Source organism: Lingula anatina, chromosome 4, assembly GCF_051362555.1.
Source record: "Lingula anatina isolate TDL-2025a chromosome 4, LinAna3.0, whole genome shotgun sequence".
Taxonomy (NCBI): domain Eukaryota; kingdom Metazoa; phylum Brachiopoda; class Lingulata; order Lingulida; family Lingulidae; genus Lingula; species Lingula anatina.
In genome coordinates this window covers 35,416-48,521 of record NC_141770.1, presented here as the reverse complement: position 1 = coordinate 48,521, position 13,106 = coordinate 35,416, and the positions used below count along the sequence as shown (strand labels likewise).

The 13,106-nt window shown below is 40.3% G+C and overlaps 1 protein-coding gene across 2 annotated transcripts in view; it reads right to left on the bottom strand.

The window, feature by feature from the left end:
* LOC106168438 (cyclic nucleotide-gated channel beta-3) overlaps positions 1-13,106 on the bottom strand; it is a 67,221-nt gene that overhangs the window by 28,314 nt on the left and 25,801 nt on the right. Inside the window, exons 1-3 of one of the 2 annotated variants that reach the window (XM_087010191.1) lie at positions 10,178-11,746; positions 7,848-8,169; positions 146-404 (exon numbers count right to left, since the gene is read on the bottom strand). In XM_087010191.1, the coding sequence (XP_086866317.1) occupies positions 146-404; positions 7,848-8,169; positions 10,178-10,180 (584 nt within the window). In that variant the 5' untranslated portion in view covers positions 10,181-11,746. Of the gene's footprint in view, positions 1-145; positions 405-7,847; positions 8,170-10,177; positions 11,747-13,106 lie in introns of those variants that run through there. The other variant, XM_087010192.1, reaches the window with a different exon arrangement.

The window sequence follows — 13,106 nt, the reverse complement described above, 5'->3', positions numbered from 1 at the left end:
TCGCTCTCTTTATTTTTTTCCTCAGAACAAATCTTGGGTATGCTAAGTATTTAACTACAGTACCCATGCCTTAATTAATATCAATTATAACGTTCTCATTTGATGATGTGACTACGGACATAATCTACTGTATTAGAATACTCACTGTTCTTCACCAGCCTCAAATACGCTGTCCTCAGAGTCAGAGCCCTCCTTGGCCAGGCGGATCAGCTCGCTCCAGTTAGACCTCATACTGCGCCAGCTATTACTGCGGGCTCTCGGGGACTGCAGGCTGTGAGACGGTGTACGGGACCTGATCAGCGTGGTCGGCGTCTTAGGCAGGGATAGAGCGTCGATGTTATAGGTCGGGGCCACCACGCTGTCTGCAGAGTAAAGACTCGATTGACGAGACGGAGGATTCATACCTGGAGAAATACGACAGCGGTAATGTTAGAAAACAGCACGAATTCTGTTGACGAATGTTTAGTATGTGGAGAAGCGTCTACTTCAACAGACGTTACAGTACCCAAGTAGTGATCACGTTAACAGCCTACAAAATCTCCAACATGTATTCTTCTACACAGACTTTAAACACTTCGCTCGGACTGTGGTTTTACGTCAGACACTTTGGTGACACGTTCTGATTTCATCATGATCACTAAGGAACAAACACAAAGAAAAACAGTCACTTAAAAAACCGGAATGGAAGGTGGGACAAAAAGGGGGGGACATAAAAGTCAACGTGTCAGAAAGTAAAACTTCGCCACCCGCACACCTGTAAGAGTATACATTCTATCTCAGTCTCTATCTCCAAGGACCTGGTACAGTCAGATACAATCACATACCTATAAGAGTATACATTCTATCTCAGTCTCAGTCTCCAAGGACCTGGTACAGTCAGATACAATCACATACCTATAAGAGTATACATTCTATCTCAGTCTCTATCTCCAAGGACCTGGTACAGTCAGATACAATCACATACCTATAAGAGTATACATTCTATCTCAGTCTCAGTCTCCAAGGACCTGGTACAGTCAGATACAATCACATACCTATAAGAGTATACATTCTATCTCAGTCTCTATCTCCAAGGACCTGGTACAGTCAGATACAATCACATACCTATAAGAGTATACATTCTATCTCAGTCTCAGTCTCCAAGGACCTGGTACAGTCAGATACAATCACATACCTATAAGAGTATACATTCTATCTCAGTCTCTATCTCCAAGGACCTGGTACAGTCAGATACAATCACATACCTATAAGAGTATACATTCTATCTCAGTCTCTATCTCCAAGGACCTGGTACAGTCAGATACAATCACATACCTATAAGAGTATACATTCTATCTCAGTCTCTATCTCCAAAGACCTGGTACAGTCAGATACAATCACATACCTATAAGAGTATACATTCTATCTCAGTCTCTATCTCCAACGACCTGGTACAGTCAGATACAATCACATACCTATAAGAGTATACATTCTATCTCAGTCTCTATCTCCAACGACCTGGTACAGTCAGATACAATCACATACCTATAAGAGTATACATTCTATCTCAGTCTCAGTCTCCAAGGACCTGGTACAGTCAGATACAATCACATACCTATAAGAGTATACATTCTATCTCAGTCTCAGTCTCCAAAGACCTGGTACAGTCAGATACAATCACATACCTATAAGAGTATACATTCTATCTCTGTCTCTATCTCCAAGGACCTGGTACAGTCAGATACAATCACATACCTATAAGAGTATACATTCTATCTCTGTCTCTATCTCCAAGGACCTGGTACAGTCAGATACAATCACATACCTATAAGAGTATACATTCTATCTCAGTCTCAATCTCCAAGGACCTGGTACAGTCAGATACAATCACATACCTATAAGAGTATACATTCTATCTCAGTCTCTATCTCCAAGGACCTGGTACAGTCAGATACAATCACATACCTATAAGAGTATACATTCTATCTCAGTCTCAATCTCCAAGGACCTGGTACAGTCAGATACAATCACATACCTATAAGAGTATACATTCTATCTCAGTCTCTATCTCCAAGGACCTGGTACAGTCAGATACAATCACATACCTATAAGAGTATACATTCTATCTCAGTCTCTATCTCCAAGGACCTGGTACAGTCAGATACAATCACATACCTATAAGAGTATACATTCTATCTCAGTCTCTATCTCCAAGGACCTGGTACAGTCAGATACAATCACATACCTATAAGAGTATACATTCTATCTCAGTCTCAATCTCCAAGGACCTGGTACAGTCAGATACAATCACATACCTATAAGAGTATACATTCTATCTCAGTCTCAATCTCCAAGGACCTGGTACAGTCAGATACAATCACATACCTATAAGAGTATACATTCTATCTCAGTCTCAATCTCCAAGGACCTGGTACAGTCAGATACAATCACATACCTATAAGAGTATACATTCTATCTCAGTCTCAGTCTCCAAGGACCTGGTACAGTCAGATACAATCACATACCTATAAGAGTATACATTCTATCTCAGTCTCAATCTCCAAGGACCTGGTACAGTCAGATACAATCACATACCTATAAGAGTATACATTCTATCTCAGTCTCTATCTCCAAGGACCTGGTACAGTCAGATACAATCACATACCTATAAGAGTACACATTCTATCTCAGTCTCTATCTCCAAGGACCTGGTACAGTCACATTTAAATCACATACCTATAAGAGTATACATTCTATCTCAGTCTCAGTCTCCAAGGACCTGGTACAGTCAGATACAATCACATACCTATAAGAGTATACATTCTATCTCAGTCTCTATCTCCAAGGACCTGGTACAGTCAGATACAATCACATACCTATAAGAGTATACATTCTATCTCAGTCTCTATCTCCAAGGACCTGGTACAGTCAGATACAATCACATACCTATAAGAGTATACATTCTATCTCAGTCTCTATCTCCAAGGACCTGGTACAGTCAGATACAATCACATACCTATAAGAGTATACATTCTATCTCAGTCTCTATCTCCAAGGACCTGGTACAGTCAGATACAATCACATACCTATAAGAGTACACATTCTATCTCAGTCTCTATCTCCAAGGACCTGGTACAGTCACATTTAAATCACATACCTATAAGAGTATACATTCTATCTCAGTCTCAGTCTCCAAGGACCTGGTACAGTCAGATACAATCACATACCTATAAGAGTATACATTCTATCTTAGTCTCTATCTCCAAGGACCTGGTACAGTCAGATACAATCACATACCTATAAGAGTATACATTCTATCTCAGTCTCTATCTCCAAGGACCTGGTACAGTCAGATACAATCACATACCTATAAGAGTATACATTCTATCTCAGTCTCAGTCTCCAAGGACCTGGTACAGTCAGATACAATCACATACCTATAAGAGTATACATTCTATCTCAGTCTCTATCTCCAAGGACCTGGTACAGTCAGATACAATCACATACCTATAAGAGTATACATTCTATCTCAGTCTCAGTCTCCAAGGACCTGGTACAGTCAGATACAATCACATACCTATAAGAGTATACATTCTATCTCAGTCTCTATCTCCAAGGACCTGGTACAGTCAGATACAATCACATACCTATAAGAGTATACATTCTATCTCAGTCTCTATCTCCAAGGACCTGGTACAGTCAGATACAATCACATACCTATAAGAGTATACATTCTATCTCAGTCTCAGTCTCCAAGGACCTGGTACAGTCAGATACAACCACTTTCGATTACAACCTGTGACAGACGTCAATGGAAATGGCTCGTGTAATAGAAATTTAACATCAGTGGTGAAAAAATTTAAAACTCCTTCTTAGCATGCACTGTGGGAGCTGCACACGTTGCTGTGATGACAGGTCATCCTTCATATTTATAGTAGAATATACTCGGCTCCTTTCATCTCCTGTCTCCCAATGAGCCGATCACATGAACTGTCATTTGTCCAGCAACAGAATGAGACGTACTGGTTCACGTTGTAGGTGGCGATGGTAAACTACGTCTGCCTCAAATACACTCCGCAGAGAAAGAAGACTGAAGCTATATTGGACTCCTCAGCTTTCAATTTTCTGACTTCGATACCAACTGCTTGGAAATAAATTGTGTACCAATCCCAATTACCGATATCCGCAGCGGCATGCTTTGAATTAAAATCCAAATTTCACGAATGGCATGAGCGAGGATGTCAGTTTCTGTAAACTAATGACGACTTGCACGCTTCCAGGTCATGAGAGCTCAGATAATACAGCGGAGAGACGGGAGCCGTAAAACTGGAAATAACCTCATCCTTTTTCGCATGTTTCGAAAGATAAAAGTTACTCTACACAGTTTATGGAAACATCGTTCAAATTAAAGAAAACGCCACCATTTCCAGGTTAGCAAATAAGGCATAATATAATGTCGCTCCTGGCATTATTTGAAGCAGTGGTTCGATCTGTGAGGTTTTAACATATAAACAACATTATGTTTCCGCTCTTCACATCTCGGGATAAAAGGATTTTGTATGCTGTGATAGCTTAATTTCCCCAAATGATCTGACATTTAACTGTAAGCAGCAGCTTCAAGGCAAAGGACAGAACCAATTTAATGCGGATCGCTCGAATCGATTCGTTTTTACAAAAGAGGAGTGGTGTTTAGCATTCCTCTCTCTCTCTCTCTCTCTCTCTCTCTCTCTCATCATACACATCACACACACACAACTATAACGAGAAAAACTCACTAAGACGAATAGTATTTGGTGTTAAAGTGCGTCTTAGGGGCGGTGTAACGAAACTGAGGGTCCATGTAACAGAATGTCCGCTCTCCATATATTTATAATGGTTAGGATTAGTCTGAACTAAGTGAGTCAAAATCTAGGGCGATCTGGATCAATAATCAATCAATAATCAATAATCATGTCTGTCATGAACATAACTCAAAAGGTTATGGACCGATTATAATGAAATTTTCAGGTACTGTCAGAAGTGGGCCAAGGAACAGATGATTAGTTTTTGGTGGTGATCTAGATCAATAATCAATCAATAATCAATAATAATAAAAAAATTACTGCCTTGGCGGAGGTCTGCGCTCTCGGAGTGCTTTTCTAGTTTTATAAAGTGAAAGAAGCACCATGAATAAGTGTTTTAAAGAACTCTTTACCTATGCCAGCCATTACACGCCATGTTGCCTGGAACCCACCTAACCCATGCCAGCCATTACAGGCCACGCTGCCTGGAACCCACCTAACCCATGCCGGCCATTACACTCCATGCTGCCTGGAACCCACCTAACCCATGCCAGCCATTACACGCCTTGCTGCCTGGAACCCACCTAAACCATGCCAGCCATTACAGGACATGCTGCCTGGAACCCACCTAACTCATGCCAGCCATTACAGGCCATGTTGCCTGGAACCCACCAAACCCATGCCAGCCATTACACGCCACGCTGTCCGGAACATGTTCCTTCTTGGTGTGGTCAAGAAACTAAAATAATACCCCGCCCTCTGCATTCACCGTCATTGCCAAGCATTTTAATTTCAGTTACGTATTGCCCTATTGGATGAATGGTTGATCTGCTCTCTGATATCTGCAATTAAGGAGGTTGTGAAATGAATGTTTTTTCAAAACACTTGACGCCGAGGCAGAGCGTAGGATGTCAACATTTCTGGAGGCCTCATAAGTTTTCATGGATGGGCCAAGCTATGACTTGCTTTATAAATAACTGAACCAACAGTGCAATATAAATATTTTACGGACTGGGCTTTCCGTAAATATAACATAACATACAGTACCAACAGAAGTTACTGTGTTGTCTAACGAAGCGAATGTGGTCTCCGTAATGAGAAATGAAGCACAGAGTGCCTCATAGTTGTAGCTCCCCACGTTGTGCAGTTCTGTTAGGTATGTAATTTACTTAGGCAGCGAAGTATGCCAGCAACTATGGGAGACACTGTGTCCTATAATGAAGCCTACACATCCCTGCATACTCCGTTTCACTTCTTTCCCCTTGAGAGTTGTAATCAACATATATGTTAGGGAAAATCTTGAACCGTCAAGTACTACTGTTCCTATTAGACATGGAGATATGTCTTCAGTCTACATGTACATTTTACATACGAGTAAAACAAATTACATACGTCTTCAATAATTTAATTCTTACTGCTTTAAAAGCTTTTAAATACATCGACTCTTTTACAGGTTAATTGATTCCTGATATTGCATATTTTGTATATTTACTGGCTGGAGAAATCGTTATCTTATCTAGGTCGCTGTTGTATAACGAATTTAGGCTGATGTTGAATAATAAGTCTTTTTTATTACACCTCTCAGAGAAAGGCCGCATTTTGTTCTTCATGTGAACGCAAAGTTGGTGTTACAGCGCCTTCAGCAAATGGGTTCAGTCGCCATAAAATTTCACTCTCGGGCCAACGTAGACCGAAATAAACCAACTGAGGAGTTACAAAATAGCGTTCAAACTAGATTATGAGGCGCCAGAAGGGCTACGGGTGGTGAAGTCGATAGGCCTTTTGCAGCTAGATGACTAGATGGCGACTTTTTTTGTTTTCTGATTACTCCCCAGTATTCTTTTGTTTACTGATGAGCAAGTTTTCCAGTCAACATAAGAAATCAAAATCTAATCAGCTAGCTGCGAAAGGTGTAGAACTGTCTTTCTAGTCCGAGTATGCCGGTGTAGCGAAACTGAAGATCCATGTAAGAGAAAGTCCATCCTGCATTTAGCAACAGGTATAATGGATAGGGTTAGTCGGACCTAAGTGAGCCAAATCGAGGGTGAGGATTACATGTACAAATGAATGGGAAGCAGACTCAATTATGGGGGGCTCCATGTCACATTACACCGTTTAGTATATAAGGTGTCTCTCGATATCGTTTTAAAGCATTAAACATAAACATTTCCATTTTTGCGAGTGTAATTTCTGTTTATAGATTTTGCTAAAAAAGTATAATTTAATAAATATAGATGGCCGTTAACCAAACTTAAAGGGATAATAACTCTTCATATGAGAACTATATTTCACAATAAAAACATTGTGAATAACTCATAGAAATATATATTGTTTTACCACAAAAACGGCAGTTATAGCTATTATTCTGATATCTGAGCTTGTCTTTAGACCACGTGACCTCCATTGATGGCTATACTCAGTTAAAATCTCTTAAGAGATTTTAACAAAAAAAAAAAAAAAAAAAAAAAAAACTTTTTTAGAAATAAAACAGGGTCTAATTTTGAATGTAAAAATGGATTCATTAACCATTGGTAAGTGTGGGAAAATTGTTGTTTACTCCAGGAAAATTCATTTTTTTGGCCCAAACGAAGAGTTATTATCCCTTTAATGTGTCAGATATTAGTAAGCCGTCAGTTAAAAGCATAACTCTTTGTCTTTTCGGAACAATTAATACCTTTTAACCAATAGGAAGGCCTATAATGCCGGTAATAAATCTACTGTGGCCTTGGTGTATTTGAGGGTCTTGGTGTTGTACCAGTACTCACTCACGCTCTTCAAGCTACCCTATGACAGTATCGGCCAAGGTCACAAGAGAGTAGTCATTAATTTGACTGCTCCTATTGGCTGGTCAACTCTCCACATTAATAGGAAAAAAGTTTCAGTCAAAATGTTCAAATCATGGCAGATTGGCAAAGAATTTGAAGTTAACGGCCTCAAAAGTGACTACTTCTGGGACATAAGGAGTTCATAACACTCCCAATAGTTTACACTCGCAAAAATGGAATAGCATGTACATGCTCATTTCTAAACGTATTTCCGGTCATACCTTAATTATTAATTATTAGTTGTGTACAGAGTCAAACTGACCTGACCCGGGCACAAAGAGGCTATCTCCTCCAGATGTTCCACGACGTGGCGACACGTGTCCACTTATCGTACTCTCACTCATGTTGAACAAGTTGGGCAAGCCGTCAGCCATAGACAGCGTGGAACTGCCGGACACGGAGCTACGCATGGTGGCTTTAGACGGCAGACGGGGGTTGTCGACCTCGTCAAAAATGAACACTGGGTTGTCCACTCCCATACTGGTAGCGTTAGGGTGGCTCACTAGAATTGCAGGGTTGACGGGAGGGGACGGATCTTTGACTAAGCGGTGGAGATGAATCCTGCTGTTTCTGGACATGTTGCTCTGGAAATTGAAAAAAAAAAGATCATAACATTGGTGAATTGACCCTATTATTGACTACTACACGTATGTACTTAAGTCTACAGAGAAGGCTGTATTGTTTCACGTTCATGGTTTGCATACATTGCGCTTTTAATTCATTACAATTCATATTGCAGCTTTATAAACATCTCTCTCTCTCTCTCTCTCTCTCTCTCTCGATTTACAAAATATTAGGCCTTTCAGTTCTTGTCATTTGATGTATAACGTTATGCGTTATTGGGATTTTACTTTGTGTTGGAAGTGGAGTTGAAATGTGCTCTTTACGCAAAGATAAAGCAATCTCCTCCAACTCACGCGTAATTGTTCGATCCGTTCCTACACTTAGTTTCAACATGACTGCCCCGTTACCTATTAGAACGCTATGTCTTTCCGTACTACAAGTAAACTAGACCTCTACATGACTGCCCAGTTATCTATTAGAACGCTATGTCTTTCCGTACTACAAGTACACTAGACGTCTACATGACTGCCCAGTTATCTATTAGAACGCTATGTCTTTCCGTACTACAAGTACACTAGACGTCTACATGACTGCCCAGTTATCTATTAGAACGCTATGTCTTTCCGTACTACAAGTACACTAGACGTCTACATGACTGCCCAGTTATCTATTAGAACGCTATAGGTCTTTCCGTAAATTTCAAGAACTTTCAAGTGCTTTTGTTGTAGGTTTTTTTTTCTTTTTCGCGTTTTCAATGTTTAAACTGGGAATAATTGGTTGATTTGCAGGACATGTTGGCACATGAAGATATTTCTAAAGTTTTTTGTACACTTTTAAAAGAGAGAAATAAATTAAAACTGAGGTTGAACGGAGCCTGCAGTTTGTGTTTTAATGACGTCTAAACTACGTTTTCATGGCCGCCTCTGTGCAGTCCCTGAGATCCGCTATCATACCTGGACACTTACTTGTACGTATATCTATCATTCTGAACTGAAATAAAGTTCAACGCACAAGCTAGGGAAAATGTTTTGGATATTCTGATGAAATAAGTCAGACTTAATGAGCCATTTCAGCCAAGGACAGACTTATTAGACAGATTCCGCGCTTGCCATTGATATGGAGCTGTCATAATATCGATTTTGTGACGGCAGCACATTGTACGGCAACGTTAACGAGTATCTTCATTACAACACTGGCCATGGCATATGTCATCAAATTCATGTGTGTGTGTGTGTGTGTGTGTGTGCGTGTGTATGTGTTTTTGTGCGTGTATGTGTATGTTACCTTGTGTGCGTTCACAGGTATTAATATATCTCCCCCCATGATAGAATAAACACGATCATTTACAGAGGGAAAATTGGAAAGGTGAAACCATTTTAAAGCTTACAAGAGAAAGAACAGATCGCGTTGATGGTAACATGTGCGCCCCATCTTATGGTTTATCATGAAGATTTTTCAAGCGCCACTGTTTTCACATAAATGTGTTCCACACTATCTCAGTAAATAGATAAATGATATTGAAGCGTCTGCTGCCAGCATGGACATATTGAAAAAAAGGTAGTCTGCGCACAAGGTGACTTTTATATAAACGGTACATAGCCCAATCCTTTACATATACGTACACTTAGATTTGCTGTTTTTGTTCAAGCTTATACAGTTGAGATATGACAAGAAACATACATGGGTAGTTTACTGAAACGCCATTTCAGCACTACACAGAATACGGCTTAGTAACGACGTAGACGCTGCCATAGCATATTTTCAAACACGCAGCGTTATCTTCAAGACGCGAAGACATGTCTACTACTCTCCATTGATCTCTGGAATTACATGCTTAGCGTTTTCAATTTGTCCTGTGTTCTAGACAGTACCAGTTGTAGTCAACTCTACCAATGTGCGTATTCTAACCAATATTCTCAATTGATATAACACTTGTCAATATCATAATTAAATGATTTACTTTTTATGACATAGACAATACAGCGGGTGTCAGGAGCCACACAGACAAAAATTATGGACTCTACGTACCATATAGGCCCCTTGGAGCTCTTGAATATATCCAAAATATTTGTTAGTCGTCAGAGAAAGCAGCGATAATCTCAGCCTTTTCTTTCCCGATAAGTTGAACTGTGGAATATTGCATTTCTATATAGCGGATCAATACTTCATCTTCCTCGGAGATGATCTTTTAATATCACCTGTCTTACCTGACAAAACCCCCTACAAGTACGGTAAGGGCTCTATAATATCACCTGTCTTACCTGACAAACCTCCCTACAAGTACGGTAAGGGCTCTATAATATCACCTGTCTTACCTGACAAACCTCCCTACAAGTACGGTAAGGGCTCTATAATATCACCTGTCTTACCTGACAAACCACCCTACAAGTACGGTAAGGGCTCTATAATATCACCTGTTTTACCTGACAAACCACCCTACAAGTACGGTAAGGGCTCTATAATATCACCTGTCTTACCTGACAAACCACCCTACAAGTACGGTAAGGGCTCTATAATATCACCTGTCTTACCTGACAAACCACCCTACAAGTACGGTAAGGGCTCTATAATATCACCTGTCTTACCTGACAAACCTCCCTACAAGTACGGTAAGGGCTCTATAATATCACCTGTCTTACCTGACAAACCTCCCTACAAGTACGGTAAGGGCTCTATAATATCACCTGTCTTACCTGACAAACCACCCTACAAGTACGGTAAGGGCTCTATAATATCACCTGTTTTACCTGACAAACCACCCTACAAGTACGGTAAGGGCTCTATAATATCACCTGTCTTACCTGACAAACCACCCTACAAGTACGGTAAGGGCTCTATAATATCACCTGTCTTACCTGACAAACCACCCTACAAGTACGGTAAGGGCTCTATAATATCACCTGTCTTACCTGACAAACCACCCTACAAGTACGGTAAGGGCTCTATAATATCACCTGTTTTACCTGACAAACCTCCCTACAAGTACGGTAAGGGCTCTATAATATCACCTGTCTTACCTGACAAACCACCCTACAAGTACGGTAAGGGCTCTATAATATCACCTGTTTTACCTGACAAACCACCCTACAAGTACGGTAAGGGCTCTATAATAACACCTGTCTTATCTGACAAACCACCCTACAAGTACGGTTAGGGCTCTATAATATCACCTGTCTTACCTGACAAACCACCCTACAAGTACGGTAAGGGCTCTATAAATCTAAATCCATAAATCATCAGAAACATTTCGCAAACGTTAATATGGGTTGTCAAGAATGACAGGAAAATCTTAAATTCTTCAAATGTCAACTGCCACACTCGTTTGATAAGACTAAGCGTCGGTATTGGGATGCTTAGGGGGCGATATAGCAGAAACACTAAGTATAACTACTACATACTAATATAAACTACCACCGACTATATGAAATGACGGGAAATCAGCAAGTTGAACCATGAATTGGTTCACCTGTCTTAATTTTGACATTTACAGAAATATATTTTTATCACAAAGGAAAACAGATGGTGCCTTAAGGGCGTTAGAAATTTAAAAAGGCCTACATTTGGCAAAATAGCCTATTTTCATTTCTTTTATACGAAATACTAAGTTAAGTTTAGTGTAATAAGAACAAACTTGTTAAAGCACAAACTCCCTTCGTTGCTTTAATGACTTACAACCCACGCGCGTCTGCACGTGTTAACGGGGTTGGTTACGTTAGACTTTTTTCATTAAAGCCTAGATTACATTTGAAATGCGATGCCCGTACGGCGCACGTACACTGTCCGTTTTACCCTTTTCGTACGGCGTATGAGCGGAGGTAGACGGTGGCCGTACGAAATCGCACGGAATCGTACTGATTTAAGGCGATATAATAATGTCATACGCGGCGTAGCCCCTTAATATTTCAAAAAAAAAAAAATCGTCCGGACAATTCCATCGCACGGCGCCCGTGAAAATATAATCTAGGCTTTACTGCCAAGATAATATGGAAATAAGCAGCCATTTTATGAGATAGTGCTGTCACATTGAACATCGGGAAGCTGATGATGTACAATGAAGCAACTGTGTTTTGTAGTGTAATTTCACTTTCCAACACCTCCCTTCCCACCTAAATAGCTATCACCACCGTTTTAGCGTTAGTGAGTCCCAGCAGCAGTAATGTCATCTGGGGCCAGGTGATTTTCTTAAAACGCTTACTTCTGGTTTTACCCGTAATTAATGAGGCAAAGGATTGTGTTTGTTTAATGAAACACTGTGGGTCACGCTGTGATATAAATCCCAGCCAACAAGTGACCGCAGTCAAATATAGATATAAAACACTGTGGGTCACGCTGTGATATTAAACCCAGCCAACTAGTGACCGCAGCCAAATATAGATATAAAACACTGTGGGTCACACCGTTATATTAAACCCAGCCAACTAGTGACCGCAGCCAAATATAGATATAAAACACTGTGGGTCACACCGTTATATTAAACCCAGCCAACTAGTGACCGCAGCCAAATATAGATATAAAACACTGTGGGTCACACCGTTATATTAAACCCAGCCAACTAGTGACCGCAGCCAAATATAGATATAAAACACTGTGGGTCACACCGTTATATTAAACCCAGCCAACTAGTGACCGCAGCCAAATATAGATATAAAACACTGTGGGTCACGCTGTGATATAAAACCCAGCCAACTAGTGACTACAGCCAAATATAGATATAAAACACTGTGGGTCACACCGTTATATTAAACCCAGCCAACTAGTGACTGCAGCCAAATATAGATATAAAACACTGTGGGTCACGCTGTGATATTAAACCCAGCCAAGTGACCGCAGCCAAATATAGATATAAAACACTGTGGGTCATACCGTTATATTAAACCCAGCCAACTAGTGACTACAGCCAAATATAGATATAAAACACTGTGGGTCACGCTGTGATATTAAACCCAGCCAAGTAGTG